The 24,013-nt window shown below is 45.7% G+C and overlaps 1 protein-coding gene across 5 annotated transcripts in view; it reads left to right on the top strand.

Moving 5' to 3' along the window:
- Positions 1–24,013, top strand: part of DAAM2 (dishevelled associated activator of morphogenesis 2) — a 168,747-nt gene that overhangs the window by 39,984 nt on the left and 104,750 nt on the right. For all 5 annotated transcript variants that reach the window (XM_069954830.1, XM_069954834.1, XM_069954831.1 and 2 more), the window contains exons 2-3: positions 2,393–2,595; positions 23,764–23,853. In XM_069954830.1, the coding sequence (XP_069810931.1) occupies positions 2,422–2,595; positions 23,764–23,853 (264 nt within the window). In that variant the 5' untranslated portion in view covers positions 2,393–2,421. The remainder of the gene's footprint in view (positions 1–2,392; positions 2,596–23,763; positions 23,854–24,013) is intronic.

Genomic DNA, 24,013 nt, shown 5'->3' on the forward strand with positions numbered 1-24,013 from the left:
TATAGTAGTTATATTCTTGTATATAGGAGTAGTATTATAGTAGTTATATTCCTGTATATAGAAGCAGTATTATAGTAGTTATATTCTTGTATATAGGAGCAGTATTATAGTAGTTATATTCCTGTATATAGGAGCAGTATTATAGTAGTTATATTCTTGTATATAGGAGCAGTATTATAGTAGTTATATTCTTGTATATAGGAGCAGTATTATAGTAGTTATATTCCTGTATATAGGAGCAGTATTATAGTAGTTATATTCTTGTATATAGGAGCAGTATTATAGTAGTTATATTCTTGTATATAGGAGTAGTATTATAGTAGTTACATTCCTGTATATAGGAGTAGTATTATAGTAGTTATATTCCTGTATATAGGAGCAGCATTATAGTAGTTATATTCCTGTATATAGGAGCAGTATTATAGTAGTTATATCCTTGTATATAGGGGCAGTATTATAGTAGTAGTTTTATTGTATGTAGGGAATGGTATTAGTATAGTAGCAGATACCCGGATTGGTTTGTCAGTGACAGCGGCTGGCAGCTCTCTGTAGTGACAGGCTCCTGCTTCCCTCTGGGCAGGCTTCCAGCGTTACTGTTACTTTGTTTATAATGCGGATACAATGTTGACATTTTCCACAGAACATTTAACTCTTTACACTCCAAAGCTCCTGTTCATTTTATATCCGCTTTTTCCTTTTTAAATGATCCCTGTATAATTGAGTTTCCCTTTAGTGACGTATAATGATCCTTGAAGAAACTTTGTTCTTTTTATAATAATTCCTTGTGTTTCTTTTATGACGTTCTCTTGGTTTTACTAGTTATATACAGGGTCTGGCTGGTTCTCCTCTTATACAGAGCTGTATTCATCTGCAGGTCATAGGAATGATCAGATCAGCAGGTTTGATGCCACATCAGAAATGTATATACACTGGTGACTCCATACTGCCCTCTGTCTATCCAGAGGTGAAATGCGCTGTTGCCTGGGACTCCTGATCTCTGGTCCCATCCCTCACATCAGATACCCTTGAAGCTACTGTGTTAAAATTTTAGCAGATTGCCTCAATAGTAATTGTCTTTTTACTGAATGCCGGGCCTTATATTCTCGACTTGTATAGCGTGCTGTGCTGGGATGAGATTCCAGATGGCGTCCAGGATGATATCCCAATAACTTAAGTTAAAATAAATATTTAGACGTATAATACTACACATAACCGATATAATGTTACTGTAACACTAAGGCCCTATGCACACGTTCAGTATTTTTTTCTGGTCCTGAAACAACCCGTGAGAAATTGCGGATTGGACATCCGTATTCCATCCGTATTTCATCCGTATTCCATCCGTATTTCCGTAATTCCATTTTTTTACTACTCATTGCTTTTCAATGCACTTCATCCGGATTTTTTTGCGGAAATACGGATGCCAACATGTTACAATCCGTAAACAATCCGTAACCAATTGATTTCAATGAGAGGATCCGCAAAAAAAAATGGGTCCGCACCCGGTCCGCACTAGGACATGTCTTTTTTTTTTTACGGATTGATTTTCATCCATTTCTGCTACTGATCGTGTGAATAGCCCAATAGACTTCAATGTGCACTAACTCGGATCCGGAAATACGGATCCGTAAATTACGGAACGTGTGAATAAGGCCTAAGGAGTCCAGATTACATACATATAAAGAAGTTAATGGAGTTTGAGTTACATTTTGTTTTATCCTCCAGAGCTACATTCATAATTGTTCAACATGATGGTGACACAATGCTCAACAACTGCCCTTTTTTGCATTGTATTGTGGGAGATGTAGTGTCTCTCTCTGATCAGAATGTTATGTGGTGCACTACATGTCCCAGCATGTAATACAGCAGAATATGTAGGTTTCATCATGGTCTTAGGGCCCTATTCCACCGGACGATTATCGTTCAGATTATCGTTAAATCGTTCGAATCTAAACGATAATCGTTCGGTTGAAATGCAGTTAACGATTAACGACCGAATGAGAAATCGTTGGTCGCTTTATAAGACCTGGACCCATTTTTATCGTTGCTCGTTCGCAAATCGTTCGCATTGAATAAGACATCGTTTGGTCGTTCGCCGTAGATACTAACGCAATAGCGAAGTAATAGCGAACAAAAAACGATTGCAAATATCGTCATAAGTAATGATTATCGTTGCATGGAAATGAGTGAACGTTTTCAGGTCTTTCGCAATAGCGGTTGTTGAGATCGTTAATCGTTAACGATTATGCGAACGATAATCGTCCGATGGAATAGGGCCCTTAGTGTTGATATATACAGTATACGCGTCCAGGCCTCATGGATCTGGGGATGGTTCTGTTTGTCCTGGGTCACTGACTTATCCTAATCTCCATATATTTCTCTCTCTCCATAGATCATGATCAGCAGATAGCACCGTACACGATGACCATGGCTCTCCGCAAGAGGAGTCGTCATGCATTGGGTTTCCTGTGCTGCTTTGGGAGCAGCGAACACCCAGAAATTAACCTCAAGGATAATAATCCGCTCCAGTTTCTGGAGTTCTCAGGGCCAATACCATCGCCAGAAGAGCTGAATGCCAGGTTCTCGGAACTGGTGGTAAGTCTAACAGAGAGGGTGCAGAGATTGAGGGTGCGCCTGTGCCAGATGACATATTAGTATGGGATGAGGTGTATGATCCCAGTCAGGTGTGAGGAGTATGATCCCAGTCAGGTATGAGGTAATGGCGGTGAACGATTATTAATGTTCACTATAGAGGCTGGGCCTGCTCACTATGGTGAGAACATGGCAACGGCGGTCACTGTCCCCGCACCACACTAAGAGATCACACAATGGCCACATTAGTGATGCCCATGTGCAGTATAATAGCATCATTAGTGATGCCAGTGTACAGTATAATGATGTTATTAGTGATGCCAGTGTACAGTATAATGATGTTATTAGTGATGCCAGTGTGCAGTATAATATTATCATCAGTGATGCCAGTGTACAGTATAATGATGTTATTAGTGATGCCAGTGTGCAGCATTATGATTATTGATGCCAGTGTACAGTATGATAATATCATCAGTGATGCCAGTGTGTAGTACAATGATGTCATTAGTGATGCCAGTGTGCAGTATAATAATATCATCATCAGTGATGCCAGTGTGCAGTATGATAATATCATCATCAGTGATGCCAGTGTGTAGTGCAATGATGTCATTAGTGATGCCAGTGTGCAGTATGATAATATCATCATCAGTGATGCCAGTGTGTAGTACAATGATGTCATTAGTGATGCCAGTGTGCAGTATAAAAATATCATCAGTGATGCCAGTGTGCAGTATGATAATATCATCAGTGATGCCAGTGTGTAGTGCAATATCATCATCAGTGATGCCAGTGTACAGTATAATAATATCATCATCATCAGTGATGCCAGTGTGCAGTATGATAATATCATCATCAGTGATGCCAGTGTGTAGTACAATGATGTCATTAGTGATGCCAGTGTGCAGTATGATAATATCATCATCAGTGATGCCAGTGTGTAGTACAATGATGTCATTAGTGATGCCAGTGTGCAGTATGATAATATCATCAGTGATGCCAGTGTGCAGTATGATAATATCATCAGTGATGACAGTGTGTAGTGCAATATCGTCATTAGTGATGCCAGTGTACAGTATAATAATATCATCATCATCAGTGATGCCAGTGTGCAGTACAATGATGTCATTAGTGATGCCATTGTGCAGTATAATGATATCCTTAGTGGCCTCACTATCCTAAATAATGATGTCACCATACTGTAGATGTATGCTTCTTACACTATAATTACACCAGATATGCCACCAGATGTGCCCGTTGTTCTTCCCCCACTCGAGTATTACGTTTCTGGCAGCACTGGGGTATAATGGTGACTGATATATATACTGTGTGTCAGGCTGGTACTTCTCATTCCCATCCCTCTCTGGTACAGAATAAAGGAGACACAAGGCAGAGTAGCTGAGGTGCCGCCGGACAATGACTGTAGAGGGTCGCTGACACAGGCACAATGCCGGCTCTGTCTTCTGAGCCCACCCAGCTCGCTATACTCCAACTACCACCCTGGGGAGAGACTACTCCCATCAATTACGTAGGGCAGCACCACCTCATTGTATGGATATAGAAACACTGTGTATCCTCTCCTATAAACAGCAGCTCTTTAGCTCCGCCATATATTGTTTATACAGGCCATCTTATATACTACAATAGGTACTCCATTAATATTTCCATATAAATCAATCGGAGCCACCACACACATTGTACCAGTGCTGCTTATTCCTCCCATCGCCGCCCAATTCCTCCGATCTCCTCTGGTTTATACTTATGCAAATGTCCGCTTTGGTGCACTGGGTGTGGGACCTCCAGAAAATTTAGGTTACACATTCCCTTTAAGGCTTAAAAGATGAGACTGCAATGAAATGAATAACCTCCATGAGCACTGCTGTATGCCCCGTATCTCCAGATCTAAGACATTTACCTCCATACGTCTGTGGCTGATAATAGTATATACTGTACTATAACCTGCCACTTATAGGACTGGCCCTTTAAGGATGACTGTGTTAGTGGTTTCTGCAGGATCCCCCATGGCAGTCCCCGACACACTTCTGTCACTCACCCAGATCCTCTATCTGTGTCACTGATTTATTTGCTGCTGTCATGTAGCATTTCTATCCATTGGAGCCTGTGGCAGATCTGTGTGTCCAGTGATCAAGCAATCGTTCTATGTTGGATCTGTGCGTTTTCTTTGCGGTTCCTGTGATCGCTGCTCTCTGGGGTCGGCCTGTGTCTGACACATGCTAAATTTATATCTGTAAATGTTCTCTGTGGATCCCTGTGACTTCATCAGTGTCTCCTGCTGGGGCAGGATCTAGAGGTGTTACAATGGAGGTATGGTATGATCCTGAATCTATGTTATGCCCCAGTGTGTCCTGCTTGTTCAGTGTCTGGACAGACCTTGCTTTTGAATTGCATTCTGTGAAGTGTCACAGTAGCCACAGTACAAACTTTTGATTGCCATGCAATTATGCAGTTATGTAGTCATGTAGTCATAACTACATAAATGCAGATGCTGGGAGGCTCGTCACCTGGTGCTGCCAATGATGACAGCTCAGGGGGCCCAGTGTATTGTAGGAGATGGCCATGGGGGCCCCCTGATGCGGCGGGCCCCATAGAAGCCGCTTCGGCTGTAACAGTGGTACTTACACCCCTGTGAGCACAGATGTTTGTGTGGTGTTGCACCATCGTGATGATGTAATGACAGGTGGTTGTGTCAGCTCAGCCAAAGCTGTAAGTGTTGTGACGCTAGTGCTAGTCCAGCACACAGGTGTGATGTTGGTACCTGCTTTATGTTGTGACTGGCTGTACTCCCCAGAAATGGTCGGTGACCTGCCGGGTTGTGATGGGTCCCTTGGGCTCTTGTCAAGGTAGTCCTGAGTGGCAATTGACCCACCCGGACTATTGGTACCGCAACCCACAGAAAGGGGAAAAATAACCCAAGGTGTGCGGCTAATGTGTATAGGTGCTGGTGCGGAGGAAAGGACGACTGAGTCCCAGTGATATAAAATATAACAGCTTTACTGTACAGTTTCTTGATAGTACAAAACACTGTTGCAGAAATAGATAGACCTTTACACGGACTTTAGTGCTTGAACTCGTTTGTGCTGAGGAGATGCTTGGAGAAATAGAGTAGAGGTAGTTGTTGTGGTGCTTGAAGAGTTAAAAGAAGAGTAGAGCAGGGTAGAGGAGAGGAGTCTGTCAATGGAGTCCCAGCCCAATGTAGTGATGTGCTCTGCCGGAATTTGAGAGAATAATTTAGAGTAAGAAGTTTACTTGTACATGTGTATAGACTATAGTCTGACCAGCTTCTGCCCTACAGTGTCGAGGGAGTCGTCCTAATAGGGTGAAACAAGCCCCGGCCTTGGTTTTCTGGGTGAAGCTAAGCTTCAAACTGTGAGATAGAATACGTAGACCCTCTGGTAGCTCTGTTCTATCCAGGCTAATTCTTCTTGTGTAACAGGATACTGTCCTTCACTTTTTAGACTGGTTCACGGCATGGGCTAGGATGTTCCCAGACTCTTCTCCCTCTGTAGTGTTTAGCATTGCATAGTAGATATAGTAGCAGTATAGAAAGAATTCAGTGTCTCTAGTTGCATCTGACCACACATGTCTTAGACTAGACTGCACTAAACACACTGTCTGAACTTACTTGTCCCAGACAAGGGTCCTGGAAGGGCCAGGCTCTGGCTTGGCTACAGCAGGGACGTCCGCTCTATGTGTTTTTTTCCCATGAAAATCCAGGTAAGAACTGACGCTACACCTCATCCCACCAAGTAACTTCCTTCAGGGGCTGAGTAAGGAACCATGTAAGTGGTGGAAAGGAATGTGTGCAAGAGAAAGAAGAAGAGTGATAGGTTAGAAGTAAAGACGAGCGAACCGGGTTCGGGTTCGAGTCGATCCGAACCCGAACGTTCGGTATTTGATTAGCGGGGGCTGCTGAAGTTGGATAAAGCTCTAAGGTTGTCTGGAAAAGATGGATACAGCCAATGACTATATCCATGATTTCCACATAGCCTTAGGGCTTTATCCAACTTCAACAGCCACCGCTAATCAAATGCCGAAAGTTCGGGTTCGGATCGGCTCGAGCATGCTCCAGGTTCGCTCATCTCTAATTAGAAGTAAAGAGCATCTCCCATAGGTCAGCAAAAGCATGTGGTACACATAAAACAGTACCCTTTTGTTAACTTCAGCTGTGCAATACATAAGAGCATACATACAAAATACTGACATCTTTTGCAACAGGTGTACAAAAGAAAGAACACCCGTAGTGGGACAGCACATTTGTGTCTGTCCAAAGACATTCTCACTGCACAAGAACAACCAGCAGAATAGTGAGTGCAGCTCTGGAGTATAATTCAGGATCAGTAAAGGATAAGTAAAGCCAGGTATAGGGACATATATACTATAAGTTTGGAGGAAGCAGGATACGACATGATGTCACTATCTGCACCCTTCATTACTGGTCACATCCATCAGCCTCTATACTGCCCCTCTGCTAGCTCTGACACATCTCTGGCTTACAGTGTAGGGGGATTTGGCTCCTGGTGCTCCTGTCTGCTGAGGGCGATAAGAAAGCATCAGGCGGTATCTCTCCGCTCCTGCTCTGCTTATTCCAGCAGTCTGTGCATATTCTTTCCCCCCAGGGTCTTGGCTCTATTTCTGAGTGTCACCCATTGATAATATTAGACACCCCCCTCTTTAGGGTCCACATTACCGACACCTTGCAGCCCCACATTGATGAGGAATCGTCTGTGGATTGGCTCCTCTCTTATTCTAGCGATTATGCGGCTCCTGCGCTAATAAAATTAACCCCTCCCTGTCCTTTGCCAATGGATTCTGGAACAGAAAGGAATAGTAGAATCTTATATGTGCAGGTGACTAGCCTTTCCCGTACACTCTGACTAGTACCTACTAATGTTATATATCCAGGTATATCCAAAGGAGTGGTCCTAAATATGATCACGCCATCCTGCAACATTGTATTCTGGCTGTGCTGTATGTAGGTGCGGGACACTGAACCTGCGACCACTTCACCACGTTTATGTACCCTCCTGTGCTGTACTTCCTCTCCTCTTCCTGTGCTGCATCTTCTCTCCTCCTCCTCTGCTGCTCCTTCTCCTGTACTGCACCTTCTCACCTCCTCCTGCGCTGCACCTTCTCACCTCCTCCTGCGCTGCACCTTCTCACCTCCTCCTCCTGCGCTGCACCTTCTCACCTCCTCCTGCGCTGCACCTTCTCACCTCCTCCTCCTGCGCTGCACCTTCTCACCTCCTCCTGCGCTGCACCTTCTCACCTCCTCCTGCGCTGCACCTTCTCACCTCCTCCTGCGCTGCACCTTCTCGCCTCTTCCTGCGCTGCTGCACCTTCTCATCTCCTCCTGTGCTGCACCTTCTCGCCTCTTCCTGCGCTGCTGCACCTCACCTCCTCCTGTGCTGCCGCATCTCACCTCCTCCTGTTCTGCACCTTCTCGCCTCCTCCTGCGCTGCACCTTCTCATCTCCTCCTTTGCTGCCGCTTCTCACCTCCTCTTGTGCTGCCGCATCTCACCTCCTCTTATCTCCACTACCCAGCACACATGAGCTTCAGTGTGCTGGACCCCTGTACGTAATCTCAACCCCCCCCCAGGTCTCTACAAGTGGCACCATCCTGGGGGACCCCGCGGCCCTTTATAACACCTGTTACCTCCATTGTTTCCGTACATTTCTCTTAATTACATTTTTACTGTTCCATATTCCGAATGAAATATGGAAAACCGGCCAATAAATGGCGGGAAAACAGAAGACTGGGCCTGCAGAGCTGACGCTCGACTCTCATTAAGCTGCCTGTTAAAGAGCCGGATTACAAGCGTCCCCGGGAATGACCCCTGCGGCCGGGGCCCGAACAATGACATTGCCTTCAGTCTAATTGGCATCAGCATTTTACATCCCGAACATAAGGATTTAATGGAGCTGTAATTTCTGTATACGCTGGCGGTTCTGTCTAGACGCAGCGCAGCCGAAGGAATATAAAATATGAATCAATGTCATTGGATGTATAGATGTATTCATATAAAAATCTCCATACAGCACTGCTAACAACTCCCAGCTGGAACCGGAAAAACACTACAATTTACTACCTAATTCTGTTTACTGCACACATATGTGGCCGCCCTAAACCAGAGAGTGCATGCATTGCATCATTAGGCCATGTGCAGACTACGTAAGAGACCGGCCAGTCCGTGACGCAGCCGGGTCATGGAACTGCAGTACCGTCCGGAAAATCTTTGCAGCCGCAGAGTTCTGATGCGGGCGCATCTGAACTCCCCACTGCACACTATGGAGCGAGCGGCCGGAGTCACTCGCTTGTTAGTGTGCACTGACAGGGTTTTCTACGGCTGCTATTTACTGAATAGCAGCTTCAGAAAACTGACATGTCAGTTTTCTACGGCCCTGCGAGAGATCCCGGCCGGAGCGTATACTATATGTATACACTCCGGCCAGGATTCCATAAAAGACAAGGCAACATATATTTTCTTAAAAAGTACGGCCGTTGTTGCCGATTGCAACAACGGCCGTACTTTTAAGAAAATATACATTGTGTGAACATAGCCTTATCCTGTATTTTACTCCAGACCTGCGGGGGGCGGTTGTGCTTTCTCCGCAGTTTCCTATTAACCTCTCTCACACCTTGTTTCCCATTCATCTCCAGGACTAATGGGCTCTGACACTAAAGATCCCCTGGAGACGCCACACGGGAAAGGTGAGGTCTAGAGCGGCGCAGGCAGCACAAACAACAGCCTTAAAGGCGCAGGCAGCACAAACAACAGCCTTAAAGGCGCAGGCAGCACAACCAACAGCCTTAAAGGTGCAGGCAGCACAACCAACAGCCTTAAAGGCGCAGGCAGCACAACGAACAGCCTTAAAGGCGTAGGCAGCACAACGAACAGCCTTAAAGGCGCAGGCAGCACAAACAACAGCCTTAAAGGCGCAGGCAGCACAAACAACAGCCTTAAAGGCGCAGGCAGCACAAACAACAGCCTTAAAGGCGCAGGCAGCACAAACAACAGCCTTAAAGGCGCAGGTACCAGCTCAGGGCAGCACTGATCCTTGGCTGTACATTACAGAGTCCCTGAGTCCATAAACATGGCCGCCACAGGAGCCCCGTTGCCTAACAATAATACCTACAGATTTCTCTGTATCCATTACTGTGGAATAAAATCTGCTTCTGTCCTGTACATTTCATGGCATAGATTCCTAGTGCAGCATTTCCCCATCCTGTGGCTGTCGTAAAAACTACACCTCCCAGCATGTCCTGTTGACGTCCATGTGTTTGGGCATGCTGGGTTCTGTAGTTTTATAACAGCTGGGGAGTCACAGGTTGGGAAATGCTGCATGAATAATGTTATTTGGAGTTTCCTTATCTATGAATAGAATCCAAGAGCTGCAGTAAAGACTGACACGTAGAGCCGTATGAACGGGGAGGGGACGTTCACAGGTAGTGTAAAGCAGGGACCATTCACCTGTAGTGCAGTGCGAGGAACTTAAACATGTATCATAAAGCAGGGACCATTCATGCAGATAGTAAAGCAGGGACCGGTCACTTATATAGTAAAGCAGCGACTGTCCACACATCTAGTAAAGCAGGGACCGTTTACACATATCGTAAAGCAGGAATCGGGCACATGTGTCGTAAAGCAGGGACCGTTCATATGTAGCGCAAAGCAGGGACCATTTAAATGTAGCGTAAAGTATGGACCGTTCACACATAGTGCAGTGCGAGGAATGTTCACATGTATCGTAAAGCGGGGACCATCCCCATGTAACGCAAAGCAGGGACTGTTCACACGTAGCCCGAAGCAGAGACTATTCATGTATAGTGCAGTGCGAGAAACATTCACGTGTATCGTAAAGCAGGGACTGTTCATGTGTATCATGGCACCGGGAATGTTCACACGTAGTGCGGCGTGAGGAGCGTTCACACATATCGTAGAGCAGGGACTGGTCACACATAGTGCGGGGCAGGGATAGTTCATGTCTATCATGGCACCAGGAATGTTCACACTTTAGTGTGGTGCAGATAACAGTCACACTTAGTATGGTGCAGATAGTGGTCACACTTAGTGTGGTGCAGATAACAGTCACACTTAGTATGGTGCAGATGACGGTCACACTTAGTATGGTGCAGATGACGGTCACACTTAGTATGGTGCAGATAACGGTCACACTTAGTATGGTGCAGATGACGGTCACACTTAGTATGGTGCAGATAGCGGTCACACTTAGTATGGTGCAGATGACGGTCACACTTAGTATGGTGCAGATGACGGTCACACTTAGTATGGTGCAGATAGTGGTCACACTTAGTATGGTGCAGATGACGGTCACACTTAGTATGGTGCAGATGACGGTCACACTTAGTATGGTGCAGATGACGGTCACACTTAGTATGGTGCAGATGACGGTCACACTTAGTATGGTGCAGATGACGGTCACACTTAGTATGGTGCAGATAGTGGTCACACTTAGTATGGTGCAGATGACGGTCACACTGAGTATGGTGCAGATGACGGTCACACTTAGTATGGTGCAGATGACGGTCACACTTAGTATGGTGCAGATGACGGTCACACTTAGTATGGTGCAGATAGTGGTCACACTTAGTATGGTGCAGATGACGGTCACACTTAGTATGGTGCAGATAACGGTCACACTTAGTATGGTGCAGATGACGGTCACACTTAGTATGGTGCAGATAGCGGTCACACTTAGTATGGTGCAGATGACGGTCACACTTAGTATGGTGCAGATGACGGTCACACTTAGTATGGTGCAGATAGTGGTCACACTTAGTATGGTGCAGATGACGGTCACACTTAGTATGGTGCAGATGACGGTCACACTTAGTATGGTGCAGATGACGGTCACACTTAGTATGGTGCAGATGACGGTCACACTTAGTATGGTGCAGATAGTGGTCACACTTAGTATGGTGCAGATGACGGTCACACTGAGTATGGTGCAGATGACGGTCACACTTAGTATGGTGCAGATGACGGTCACACTTAGTATGGTGCAGATGACGGTCACACTTAGTATGGTGCAGATAGTGGTCACACTTAGTATGGTGCAGATGACGGTCACACTTAGTATGGTGCAGATGACGGTCACACTTAGTATGGTGCAGATAGTGGTCACACTTAGTATGGTGCAGATAGTGGTCACACTTAGTGTGGTGCAGATAGTGGTCACACTTAGTGTGGTGCAGATAGTGGTCACACTTAGTATGGTGCAGATAGTGGTCACACTTAGTATGGTGCAGATGACGGTCACACGTAGTGTGGTGCAGATAACAGTCACACTTCGTATGGTGCAGATAGTGGTCACACTTAGTATGGTGCAGATAACAGTCACACTTAGTATGGTGCAGATAACTGTTTACACTTAGTATGGTGCAGATGACGGTCACACGTAGTGTGGTGCAGATGACGGTCACACTTAGTATGGTGCAGATAACGGTCACACTTAGTATGGTGCAGATAACGGTCACACTTAGTATGGTGCAGATAGCGGTCACACTTAGTATGGTGCAGATAACTGTTTACACTTAGTGTGGTGCAGATAACGGTCACACTTAGTATAGTGCAGATAGTGGTCACACTTAGTGTGGTGCAGATAGTGGTCACACTTAGTGTGGTGCAGATAGTGGTCACACTTAGTGTGGTGCAGATAGTGGTCACACTTAGTATGGTGCAGATAGTGGTCACACTTAGTATGGTGCAGATGACGGTCACACTTAGTATGGTGCAGATGACGGTCACACTTAGTATGGTGCAGATGACGGTCACACTTAGTATGGTGCAGATGACGGTCACACTTAGTATGGTGCAGATAACGGTCACACTTAGTGTGGTGCAGATAACGGTCACACTTAGTATGGTGCAGATGACGGTCACACTTAGTATGGTGCAGATGACGGTCACACTTAGTATGGTGCAGATGACGGTCACACTTAGTATAGTGCAGATGACGGTCACACTTAGTATGGTGCAGATAACGGTCACACTTAGTATAGTGCAGATAGTGGTCACACTTAGTGTGGTGCAGATAGTGGTCACACTTAGTGTGGTGCAGATAGTGGTCACACTTAGTGTGGTGCAGATAGTGGTCACACTTAGTGTGGTGCAGATAGTGGTCACACTTAGTATGGTGCAGATAGTGGTCACACTTAGTATGGTGCAGATGACGGTCACACTTAGTATGGTGCAGATAGTGGTCACACTTAGTGTGGTGCAGATAACGGTCACACTTAGTATGGTGCAGATGACGGTCACACTTAGTATGCTGCAGATGACGGTCACACTTAGTATGGTGCAGATAACGGTCACACTTAGTATAGTGCAGATGACGGTCACACTTAGTATGGTGCAGATGACGGTCACACTTAGTGTGGTGCAGATAACGGTCACACTTAGTATGGTGCAGATGACGGTCACACTTAGTATGGTGCAGATGATGGTCATACTTAGTATGGTGCAGATAGTGGTCACACTTAGTATGGTGCAGATAACGGTCACACTTAGTATGGTGCAGATGACGGTCACACTAAGTATGGTGCAGATAACGGTCACACTTAGTATGGTGCAGATGGCGGTCACACTTAGTGTGGTGCAGATGACGGTCACACTTAGTATGGTGCAGATGACGGTCACACTTAGTGTGGTGCAGATAACGGTCACACTTAGTATAGTGCAGATAGTGGTCACACTTAGTGTGGTGCAGATAACAGTCACACTTAGTGTGGTGCAGATAACGGTCACACTTAGTATGGTGCAGATAGTGGTCACACTTAGTATGGTGCAGATAGCGGTCACACTTAGTATGGTGCAGATGACGGTCACACTTAGTGTGGTGCAGATGACGGTCATACTTAGTATGGTGCAGATAGTGGTCACACTTAGTATGGTGCAGATAACGGTCACACTTAGTGTGGTGCAGATGACGGTCACACTTAGTGTGGTGCAGATAGTGATCACACTTAGTATGGTGCAGATAACGGTCACACTTAGTATGGTGCAGATGACGGTCACACTTAGTATGGTGCAGATGACGGTCACACTTAGTGTGGTGCAGATGACGGTCACACTTAGTATGGTGCAGATAACGGTCACACTTAGTATGGTGCAGATAACGGTCACACTTAGTATGGTGCAGATAGTGGTCACACTTAGTATAGTGCAGATAGTGGTCACACTTAGTGTGGTGCAGATAAAGGTCACACTTAGTGTGGTGCAGATAACGGTCACACTTAGTATGGTGCAGATAGTGGTCACACTTAGTATAGTGCAGATAGTGGTCACACTTAGTGTGGTGCAGATAACGGTCACACTTAGTATGGTGCAGATGACGGTCACACTTAGTATAGTGCAGATAGTGGTCACACTTAGTGTGGTGCAGATGACGGTCACACTTAGTATGGTGCAGATGACGGTCACACTTAGTATGGTGCAGATGACGGTCACACTTAGTATGGTGCAGATAACGGTCACACTTAGTATGGTGCAGATAGTGGTCACACTTAGTATAGTGCAGATAGTGGTCACACTTAGTGTGGTGCAGATAAAGGTCACACTTAGTGTGGTGCTAGGACATTGCGCCTCCGCCTGGCCGCCGCGTTGCCTGGTGACCATGTTTCCCAAATAAACAGATGAGTAGAATAATATGGGATCCTGCAGCCTGGAAACTATGTGGAGATTTGGGTGACGGGATGGCGGAGGGAACGCTTGTGGTTTGCGTTTGGCCGGACGCCGTTACTTTTCTGCATAGTTTCATCCTTGCTGTAAAACGATGAATTCTTCAAAGCTCCTTAAGAACTGAGGGCAAAAGTTCTTACTGCATTGTATACATGAACCAGGAGGCTCAGGAACAGCAGCGGTGTCCGTCCAGTAATCCAGATTATCTGATAATCTGGCAGCATCAACGTTACTGAGCCCCTCCTATTACTAGGCCCAATAAGGCTGGTAATGGCTGCCCCCCCCCCCCCAGTCCTGCACGTAATACCATAAAACTGCTGACACAAGATCCTCCCGATTCCTACTCAGTCTCCTTTGTCCATTTTCCTAGAACTTGGAGCCCTCTCTGCCTGGCTGCGGATAATGAACGCCAGCGACAAGGGAACGCCGAATAAAACTTACATTAATGTTGTCTTAAGGTCGTGCCACACAGTAAGCTGAGGCCGCGCCAAGACTCCACTGCCCCCAATCTGCGGGAGGATTACGGGTTTACTCACTTATAGCCGAAAGATGACAAATTTATACTGTTCGGGGGTGGGGGATATCAGGACAGGAGCAGTATAATAGTAGTTATATTCTTATACATAGGAGCAGTATTATAGTAGTTATATTCTTGTATATAGGAGCAGTATTATAGTAGTTATATTCTTGTATATAGGGGAGTATTATAGTAGTTATATTCTTGTATATAGGAACAGTATTATAGTAGTTATATTCTTGTATATAGGAGCAGTATTATAGTAGTTATATTCTTATACATAGGAGCAGTATTATAGTAGTTATATTCTTGTATATAGGAGCAGTATTATAGTAGTTATATTCTTGTATATAGGGAGCAGTATTATAGTAGTTATATTCTTGTATATAGGAGCAGTATTATAGTAGTTCTCCCTCTCTGAACAGCTAGCACTCCTTTATAAGACCCACATGACCAAAATTAGCAGGATATGTCTGTGCTCACATGTCTGGACCCTATGTCTTCCCCATTCTGTGAGAGCAGCAATGGTAAGTGTAATACCATATCCATACTTGTGTCGTTTGGGGGCAGCCTTCCCCGCCGGTGGTGCTGGCTGGGTTTTGGTGGGGCTTTTTGGGTCTGGTCCTGTGACATTGGGGTTGCAGGGCCGTTCCATGGCCTCCCTTCCCTGCACGTGCACGCTTTGCGGGGTTGGCGGTCGCTGACCCACACGGTGTGGAGTTAGCATAGGGACCCGTGTGGACCAGAGGACCTGCACGGTGGTACACGGGGCAATATGGCTTAATCAATTCATATACAGACACTCTGGTGTTGATTTTTAATATAGGCCTAGCGGCATTAGTATCAGCCATAGATGGGATGTGCAGCCGTTCCATTCTCTCCAGTTCGTATTATAGTAGTTATTTTCTTGTACATAGGAACAGTATTATAGTAGTTGTAGAAGTGTAGAACAGTCCAGCACTTACCAAGTACTTGTCTTCAGTAGCTTTATTTCATCAAGTATCGCAGGAAGGGGATAAGGTCCAAAGCAACAGGTACAGGTGCGTAGACTGGGAAGAGCCGTTTCGAGAAACGCCCCCTTCCACCGGCCAGGTACACCTCACACCTGGAAACGTGCTATGTATATCCACAGTGCATATAGTGATAACATATTACAAAAAGGAAAAGTTACATTAAAATAGTCTACAAAAACACACTTATTTAATTTCTTTCATTCATTCCTAGAGCTCCTGTTGCGTTCAGATTGGCAGTCTATATTGATTCTCTTTGTAATAGGTATTGATGTCTGTCCTTGCCTCTAGGAGCAGAGCCAACCCTTTCTAATCCAAAAAATCCTAAGACCCCTGTGTAGCAGCTATCAGCATTCCGAACATCAGACGAGGAACTCCTTTACCCGTTCTGACCGAATAACAGTGCTCTTTAAAGCTGTTCCACAGGGGTCTTTTAGTCTTCCCAATATAGTAATAACTGCTCGGCCACACAATAATGTACACTGTATCAACCATTTTGGCCACAAGGGATGACCTCACGGACAGGCGCGGGGTGTGAGCTTGCAAAGTGAAGGAGGGAGTTGCAGGACGTGGGCTTTCGATAAACAGATGTACGTAATTTTCCTGAAGTGATGTCCACATGGACATCAAGAAATTGTATCACAGCTCTTCCTACTTTATAGGTAAAGACCAAATTTATATCATTGACATTGCCAGGGCCGGCCTTAGGGTAGATGGCGCCCTGTGCAGAATATTCTTTTGGCGCTGCCCATCCCAAGCCTATCTCTTAGAGACACTTACTGTATATACTGCTTACACAGATAGATATACACATACAGACACACAGGGGGAGATTTATCAAACATGGTGTAAAGTGAAAGTGAAACTGGCCCAGTTGCCCTTAGCAACCAATCAGATTCTACCTTTCATTCTTTGGTTGCTAGGGGCAGCTGAGCCAGTTTCACTTTCACTTTACACCATGTTTGATAAATCTCTCTCTTACACAGACACATACAGACACACAGTATATATATCCTGCAAACACAGACACACATACAGTCACATATACACATACACACCACACAGGAGCATGCTGGGAGTTGTTGTTGTTATCCACACACAGCCACACAGGAGCATGCTGGGAGTTGTTGTATTCCACACACAGCCACACAGGAGCATGCCGGGAGTTGTTGTTGTCCACACACAGCCACACAGGAGCATGCTGGGAGTTGTTGTCCACACACAGCCACACAGGAGCATGCTGGGAGTTGTTTTTGTCCACACACAGCCACACAGGAGCATGCTGGGAGTTGTTGTTGTCCACATAAAGCCCACAGGAGCATGCTGAGAGTTGTTGTCCACACAAAGCCACACAGGAGCATGCTGGGAGTTGTTGTCCACACACAGCCACACAAGAGCATGCTGGGAGTTGTTGTTGTCCACACACAGCCACACATGAGCATGCTGGGAGTTGTATTCCACACACAGCCACACAAGAGCATGCTGGGAGTTGTAGTTGTCCACACACAGCCACACAGGAGCATGCTGGGAGTTGTTGTATTCCACATACAGACACACAGGAGCATGCTGGGAGTTGTTGTCCTACCACACACACAGGAGCATGCTGGGAGTTGTTGTCCTACCACACACACACACACACACAAACACACACACACACACACACACACACAGGAGCATGCTGGGAGTTGTTGTCCTACCACACACACACACACACAAACACACACACACACAGGAGTATGCTGGGAGGAGTTGTCCTACCACACACAGCCACACAGGAGTATGCTGGGAGGAGTTGTCCTACCACACACAGCCACACAGGAGCATGCTAGGAAGTGGTCCTACCACACACACAGCCACACAGGAGCAGGCTGGGAGTTGTTGTCCTACCACACAGGAGCATGCTGGGAGTTGTTGTCCTACCACACAGAGCCACACATTAGCATGCTTGAAGTTGTTGTTGTCCACACAGGAGCATGCTGGGAGTTGTTGTTGTCCACACACAGCCACACAGGAGAATGCTGGGAGTTGTTTTTGTCCACACACAGCCACACAGGAGCATGCTGGGTGTTGTTGTTGTCCACACACAGCCACACAGGAGCATGCTAGGAGTTGTTGTCCACACACAGCCACACAGGAGCATTCTGGGAGTTGTTGTATTCCACACACAGCCACACAGGAGCATGCTGGGAGTTGTAGTTGTCCACACACAGCCACACAGGAGCATGCTGGGAGTTGTTGTATTCCACATACAGACACACAGGAGCATGCTGGGAGTTGTTGTCCTACCACACACAGCCACACAGGAGCATGCTGGGAGTTCTTGTCCTACCAAACACACAGGAGCATGCTGGGAGTTGTTGTCCTACCACACACACAGCCACACAGGAGTTATCTGGGAGTTGTTGTCCTACCACTTACAGCCACACAAGAGCATGCTGGGAGTTGTTGTCCTACCACACAGCCACACAGGAGCATGCTGGGAGTTGTTGTCCTACCACACAGAGCCCTAACATACAGAGCACACACAAACTCCACTAACAGACAGACATACACACAGACAGAGATAGACACATATACTCACAGTCACACAGAAGGATCAGTGGAGGATAACTCTGCCCATGGGGAGGTAGAGCGGAGGATCACACTGCTGGTGTCTCCATGGGAGAGGGGGCGGGGCTATGTCATCTGTGAGCTGGGAGATGCTGTGGGGGGCGGGGCCAGGCTGCAGTCACATGTACGGGGGAGAAGGGCTTCTTCCTTGCTGTCTCTCAGCGAAGCTGCCGTGCAGAGGCAGGGCCGGATTTATGGGCTCAGGGGGATGCAGGTGGCACCCCCTTCCTGCTGGGAGTGCACAGCGCCCTGCTCGCACACCCCTAAGGCCGGCCCTGGACATTGTTAAGGTACTGCACAAAGCTAGCAAAGTCTACGGTCATTCCCTCCCAGAGGATGAAAATGTCGTAGACGTGACAAAAATAGAACTTAAAGGGGTTGCCCAATGAAAATCTTTTTCTTTCAAAGCAACTGATATCAAAGTTATATAGATTTGTAATTTACTCCTATTAAAAAGTCTTCCCATACTTATCAGCTGCTGGATGTCCTGCAGGAAATGTTTTATTTTAAGTCTGACACTCTCTGCTGACATCTCTGGCCGAGACAGGAACTGTCCAGAGCAGTAGAGCTTTTCTATGGGGATACATAGAAAACCGAGACAGAGTTCCTGTCTCAGCCAGAGATGGCAGAAGAGAGCTCTGTGTCAGACTGAAAATAAAACAACACTTCCTGCAGGACATACAGCAGCTGATAAGTGTGGGAAAACTTGAGATTTTTTAATAGAAGTAAATTACAAATCTGTATAACTTTTTGACACCAGTTGATTTGAAAGAAAAAGATGGACAACCCCTTTAATATTGATAGCATATGGATTTCTTGTCATTCTCAAGTTTTGCCAGAAAGAGGTTGGCATAGGTGCAGGAGACCGGCGTGCCCATCGCAGTGCCCATTTCCTGCCCAAACCAAGCTTCTTCAAACTAGAAGGTTTTTCCTCACATTCTCGTACCAGTAGAATAAGTTTAGTAAGGCTAGGTTCACACTGCGTTTTTGCAATCCGTTTTTGCAAACTGTTTTTTGCAAAAAAACGGATGGAAAAAACGGATGCATTAATGTGCATCCGTTTTTCCGTTGACTTCCATTGTAAAACAAAACGGATCAAAACGGTTCCATTTTTTTTTAACGCACACAAAAGTAGTGTCCGTAAAAAAAAAACGGATCTGTTTTGATCCGTTTTTTTTTTACAATGGAAGTCAATGGAAAAACGGATCAAAACGGATGCACACAAATGCATCCGTTTTTGCAAAAAACGGATGAAAAAAACCGGTTGCAAAAACGCAGTGTGAACCCAGCCTTACTGTTACTGCGCAGAAGAACCTGATCACTATATCCTGAGTATTTGGCACCTTATTGTGTACTGTACATGTGAGGAGCTCTGTAAATCTGAGCGCCAATCTTTGAGAATTCACAGCACATTAGTTATGATGAAACCCTGTCCGCCCTCTTGGCATAGATGGCTGCGGCCAGCGCCTGCACCAAACTGAGGAGATTTCATTACTTGTAGAGAATAGAATCCGGTGAGCAGTTTGTGTCTAAACGCTGTGTATGGAGAAATTATTCATAACAACCTGCTCCGCGCTGCACCAGGCGTCGGGCTCTGTTCAGACTCTTTATAGGATAATACTGCTGTGAGCTCAGGGGACGATATCTAGCGCGTGCTCTTTATATTGTACCAACCTATTCTGCAGCGCTGTACATATCATAAAGACATGACTCACATTACTACTACTGTGTGTGACGCTCTGGATGCAGAAACTCTGTCTCCGTTTTCTATGAATCCCCATAGAAAACCTCTCCTGCTCTGGACAGTTCCTGTCTCAGCCAGAGATGTCAGCAGAGAGCGCTCTGTCAGACTGAAAATAAAACATTTCCTGCAGGACATACAGTAGCTAATAAGTATGGGAAGACTTGAGATTTTTTAAAAGAAGTAAATTACCAATCTATATAACTTTCTGACACCAGTTGATTTGAAAGAAAAAGATTTTTGCTGGACAACCCCTTTAAGACACCACTAACATACAAAATACACAAACACACATTGACATTGACACTGACTGACTTAGGGTGGTATTACATGGGCCGAGCAGGGCCCGATAATACCTGTAAACGAGCGCCGATCTGCTAGATCGTTGCTCGTTTACTGGCTTTATTACACGGTCCGATAATCGTTTGACAAGAGCTGCAAGGACATCGTGTCCTTGCAGCCCTTGCTAAACTGGCATACATTACCCATCCATGTTCCAGGGCTGCTCCTGCCGTCCGCTTCTCCCGGGGTCCCGTGCGCGCTCTAGCTTCACAGCATCCTGTCAGCTGGTAGGCCGCTCAGCCAATCACAGGCTGGGACCGCTGCGGCCTGTGATTGGCTGAGCGGCCTATCAGCTGTGAAGCTAGAGCGCGCACGGGACCCCGGGAGAAGCGGACAGCAGGAGAAGCCCTGGAACGTGGATGGGTAATGTATATCGTTAGTCGCTGGCCACGCACCGCTATTACACATAGCGGTGCGCGGTCGGCGCCCGACAAAAATAGGGTCTAACCTATATCAACGATCAGCCGATGATCGTTGTCATCGGCTTATCGTTGCATTTATTACATGGAGCGATAATCGGCCGAATCGGGCCAATTCAGCCGATTATCGTTCCGTGTTATAGTACCCTTACACTGACTGACGCAGATACTGACTGACTGACACTGACTAACCGACACTGACACACAGCACTCACAGCTCAGTTTTCTCCCTCTTCCTCCGTGCTGCTTTCCACACTGTAAGGTTGAGGACCTTCAGGTCATGTGATCAGGTCCTTCACCCTTTTCTCTCTTTGCAGGTCCTGCTTCTGTGTCTTCTGATGTTCAGTGATTACCTTGCACTACATTGAGCAGGCTGAACATTAGAACACTGGGCCCGCTCCCTTTCTGGGCCCCTAGAGGCGCTGTTGGCCCCCCGGCACTTGCCTGGGTAAAACTGGTGCACACTATGTGTCCCAACAGGAATGGGAATGCAGCTCTAGAGGTGACTGAAGTATTTGACATAACACATCCGCAGAGTTGTGAATGCAGCTCTGGGTGTAACTAGAGTATGGAATACACATTAGCATAACCATGTTTGCAGCTTTAGTTATGGCTAGAGTATGAAATATGGAACAGTAATACTGTGACCGCTGCTTTAGATGTGACTAGAGTATAAAATAAGCAATAGCTATACTATGGCTGTAGCAACAGAAGTGAAGTATGCAATAGCAATACCTATAGTAATATAGTGACTGCAGCATTGGGTGTGACTAGAGGTAGGAAATATGCAATAACAGAACTATGGCTACAGTTTTATATGTGACTAGAGTTTTAAATGTTCTATGGTATTACAAGGAGTCTAGCTTTATATGTGATTAGAGGTGTGCAGAACTATGGCTGTATATGTGACTGGAGTCTGAGCTGTGTAATAGTAATACGACTGGAGCTTTATATGTGACTGGAGTCTGAGCTGTGTAATAGTAATACGACTGGAGCTTTATATGTGACTGGAGTATGAGCTGTGTAATAGTAATACGACTGGAGCTTTATATGTGACTGGAGTATGAGCTGTGTAATAGTAATACGACTGGAGCTTTATATGTGACTGGAGTCTGAGCTGTGTAATAGTAATACGACTGGAGCTTTATATGTGACTGGAGTATGAGCTGTGTAATAGTAATACGACTGGAGCTTTATATGTGACTGGAGTATGAGCTGTGTAATAGTAATACGACTGGAGCTTTATATGTGACTGGAGTATGAGCTGTGTAATAGTAATACGACTGGAGCTTTATATGTGACTGGAGTATGAGCTGTGTAATAGTAATACGACTGGAGCTTTATATGTGACTGGAGTCTGAGCTGTGTAATAGTAATACGACTGGAGCTTTATATGTGACTGGAGTCTGAGCTGTGTAATAGTAATACGACTGGAGCTTTATATGTGACTGGAGTCTGAGCTGTGTAATAGTAATACGACTGGAGCTTTATATGTGACTGGAGTCTGAGCTGTGTAATAGTAATACGACTGGAGCTTTATATGTGACTGGAGTATGAGCTGTGTAATAGTAATACGACTGGAGCTTTATATGTGACTGGAGTATGAGCTGTGCAGTAGTAATACCCTGTTTCTCAAAAAATAAGCCCTACCCCGACAAGAATCCCTAGCTTGCTGGGTTTTGTGCTATGATTGGAGCTTTACATGTGATTGGAGTATGAAATGTGCAATAGTAATACTGTGGCTGCAGCTTTGGATGTGCAGCAGATCCCCCTGTTGTGTGTGTTTAGGCCTTTATATGAGCTGGATATGTGCAGACAGATTTCGCGTGGTCTTCCTCTTCCTCCTCGCCCCCCTCCATTCCTCTTGTACAAGCTCCCTGACCTCAGACAGCATTCCTTGGCTTATTTTAGACCTGGAATCTCACTCTGGGCCAGTAATCCTATGTAACAAGGGTATGGATGTTGTTTCACTTGTCTGCCCCTTAAATTTGGGAATCCATCTTTTAAGCATTTCCATATGTTTGCTCACTCAGCCGCAGCTTTAATTCCCCCCCCCCCCCCTAAAAAAAGTAGCTTTACTGCTGGCAGACAGGCGTGGAGCTGCCAGGCAGGTTAGTGAGGCGACTACATGTGTTATCACCAGACCAGTGTAATGTAATAACATTGCGGATGGCGTCCCCATAATGCTGTCACCTGGACTTATAACCATACTTCCTTTATGGATCAGACATGGATCATCTGGTTATAAATTCATATTCAGTCCCTTCCCCTAACAAAATTCTGCATGTGCATGTGAATACAATAAGACAGTGTTCATCCTGATCCTCCTGGTGCATGAGTAGCATGCCAGAAATACTGTGATTACTGTCACTTGGGAGAGTCAGGTGGATGTTGTCACTTTCCTGTATTTGACCATAGAATGTAAGACTTGGAATAGGTCTAAGTAGAAGCGAATAGACATTAGGTATAATCCGCACTGATACATTGTAACAAAGCCTTAGCTGTGTGTGCGCAACCAGAGCAGGATCAATGTTTGCTGAGAAATCTACATATCAGTGGACTTCCCCTTTAAAATTCAAACTTAGTGTTACTCCAACAGTAGAAGTAATAAAACTTTGGGGCAATTTACTGACGTGCAAATATAATAGAATCCACAGCCGTCAGTAAGGGCAGCAGCATGATCTTATACATTGTGACTGATTCATTCTGAAGACCCCAAGTCTATGATTGGTGATAATTTGTGTGCATTTTTAAACCTGACCAGTAGGGGGCAGTAAGGCTGTTATTCAGTGTTGTTTTTTCTTTGATTGGCAGGATGAGCTGGATCTCACTGACAAGAACAGGGAGGCCATGTTTGCCCTCCCCCCGGAGAAGAAATGGCAGATTTATTGCAGCAAGAAAAAGGTAAGTTACCCTGATAATTCTACAATTTTATAATTTAAAGAGACAAATGTGGACAGTTAAGCCCCGCCCCTGAGGAACACACTCCTAATATGACCAGGGACCAGAGTATGGTTATCAGATAGCTCCTAAATGACCTATATCCAGGGTCTGAGCGTTGTGG

This window comes from Dendropsophus ebraccatus, chromosome 15 (assembly GCF_027789765.1).
Source record: "Dendropsophus ebraccatus isolate aDenEbr1 chromosome 15, aDenEbr1.pat, whole genome shotgun sequence".
Lineage (NCBI taxonomy): Eukaryota > Metazoa > Chordata > Amphibia > Anura > Hylidae > Dendropsophus > Dendropsophus ebraccatus.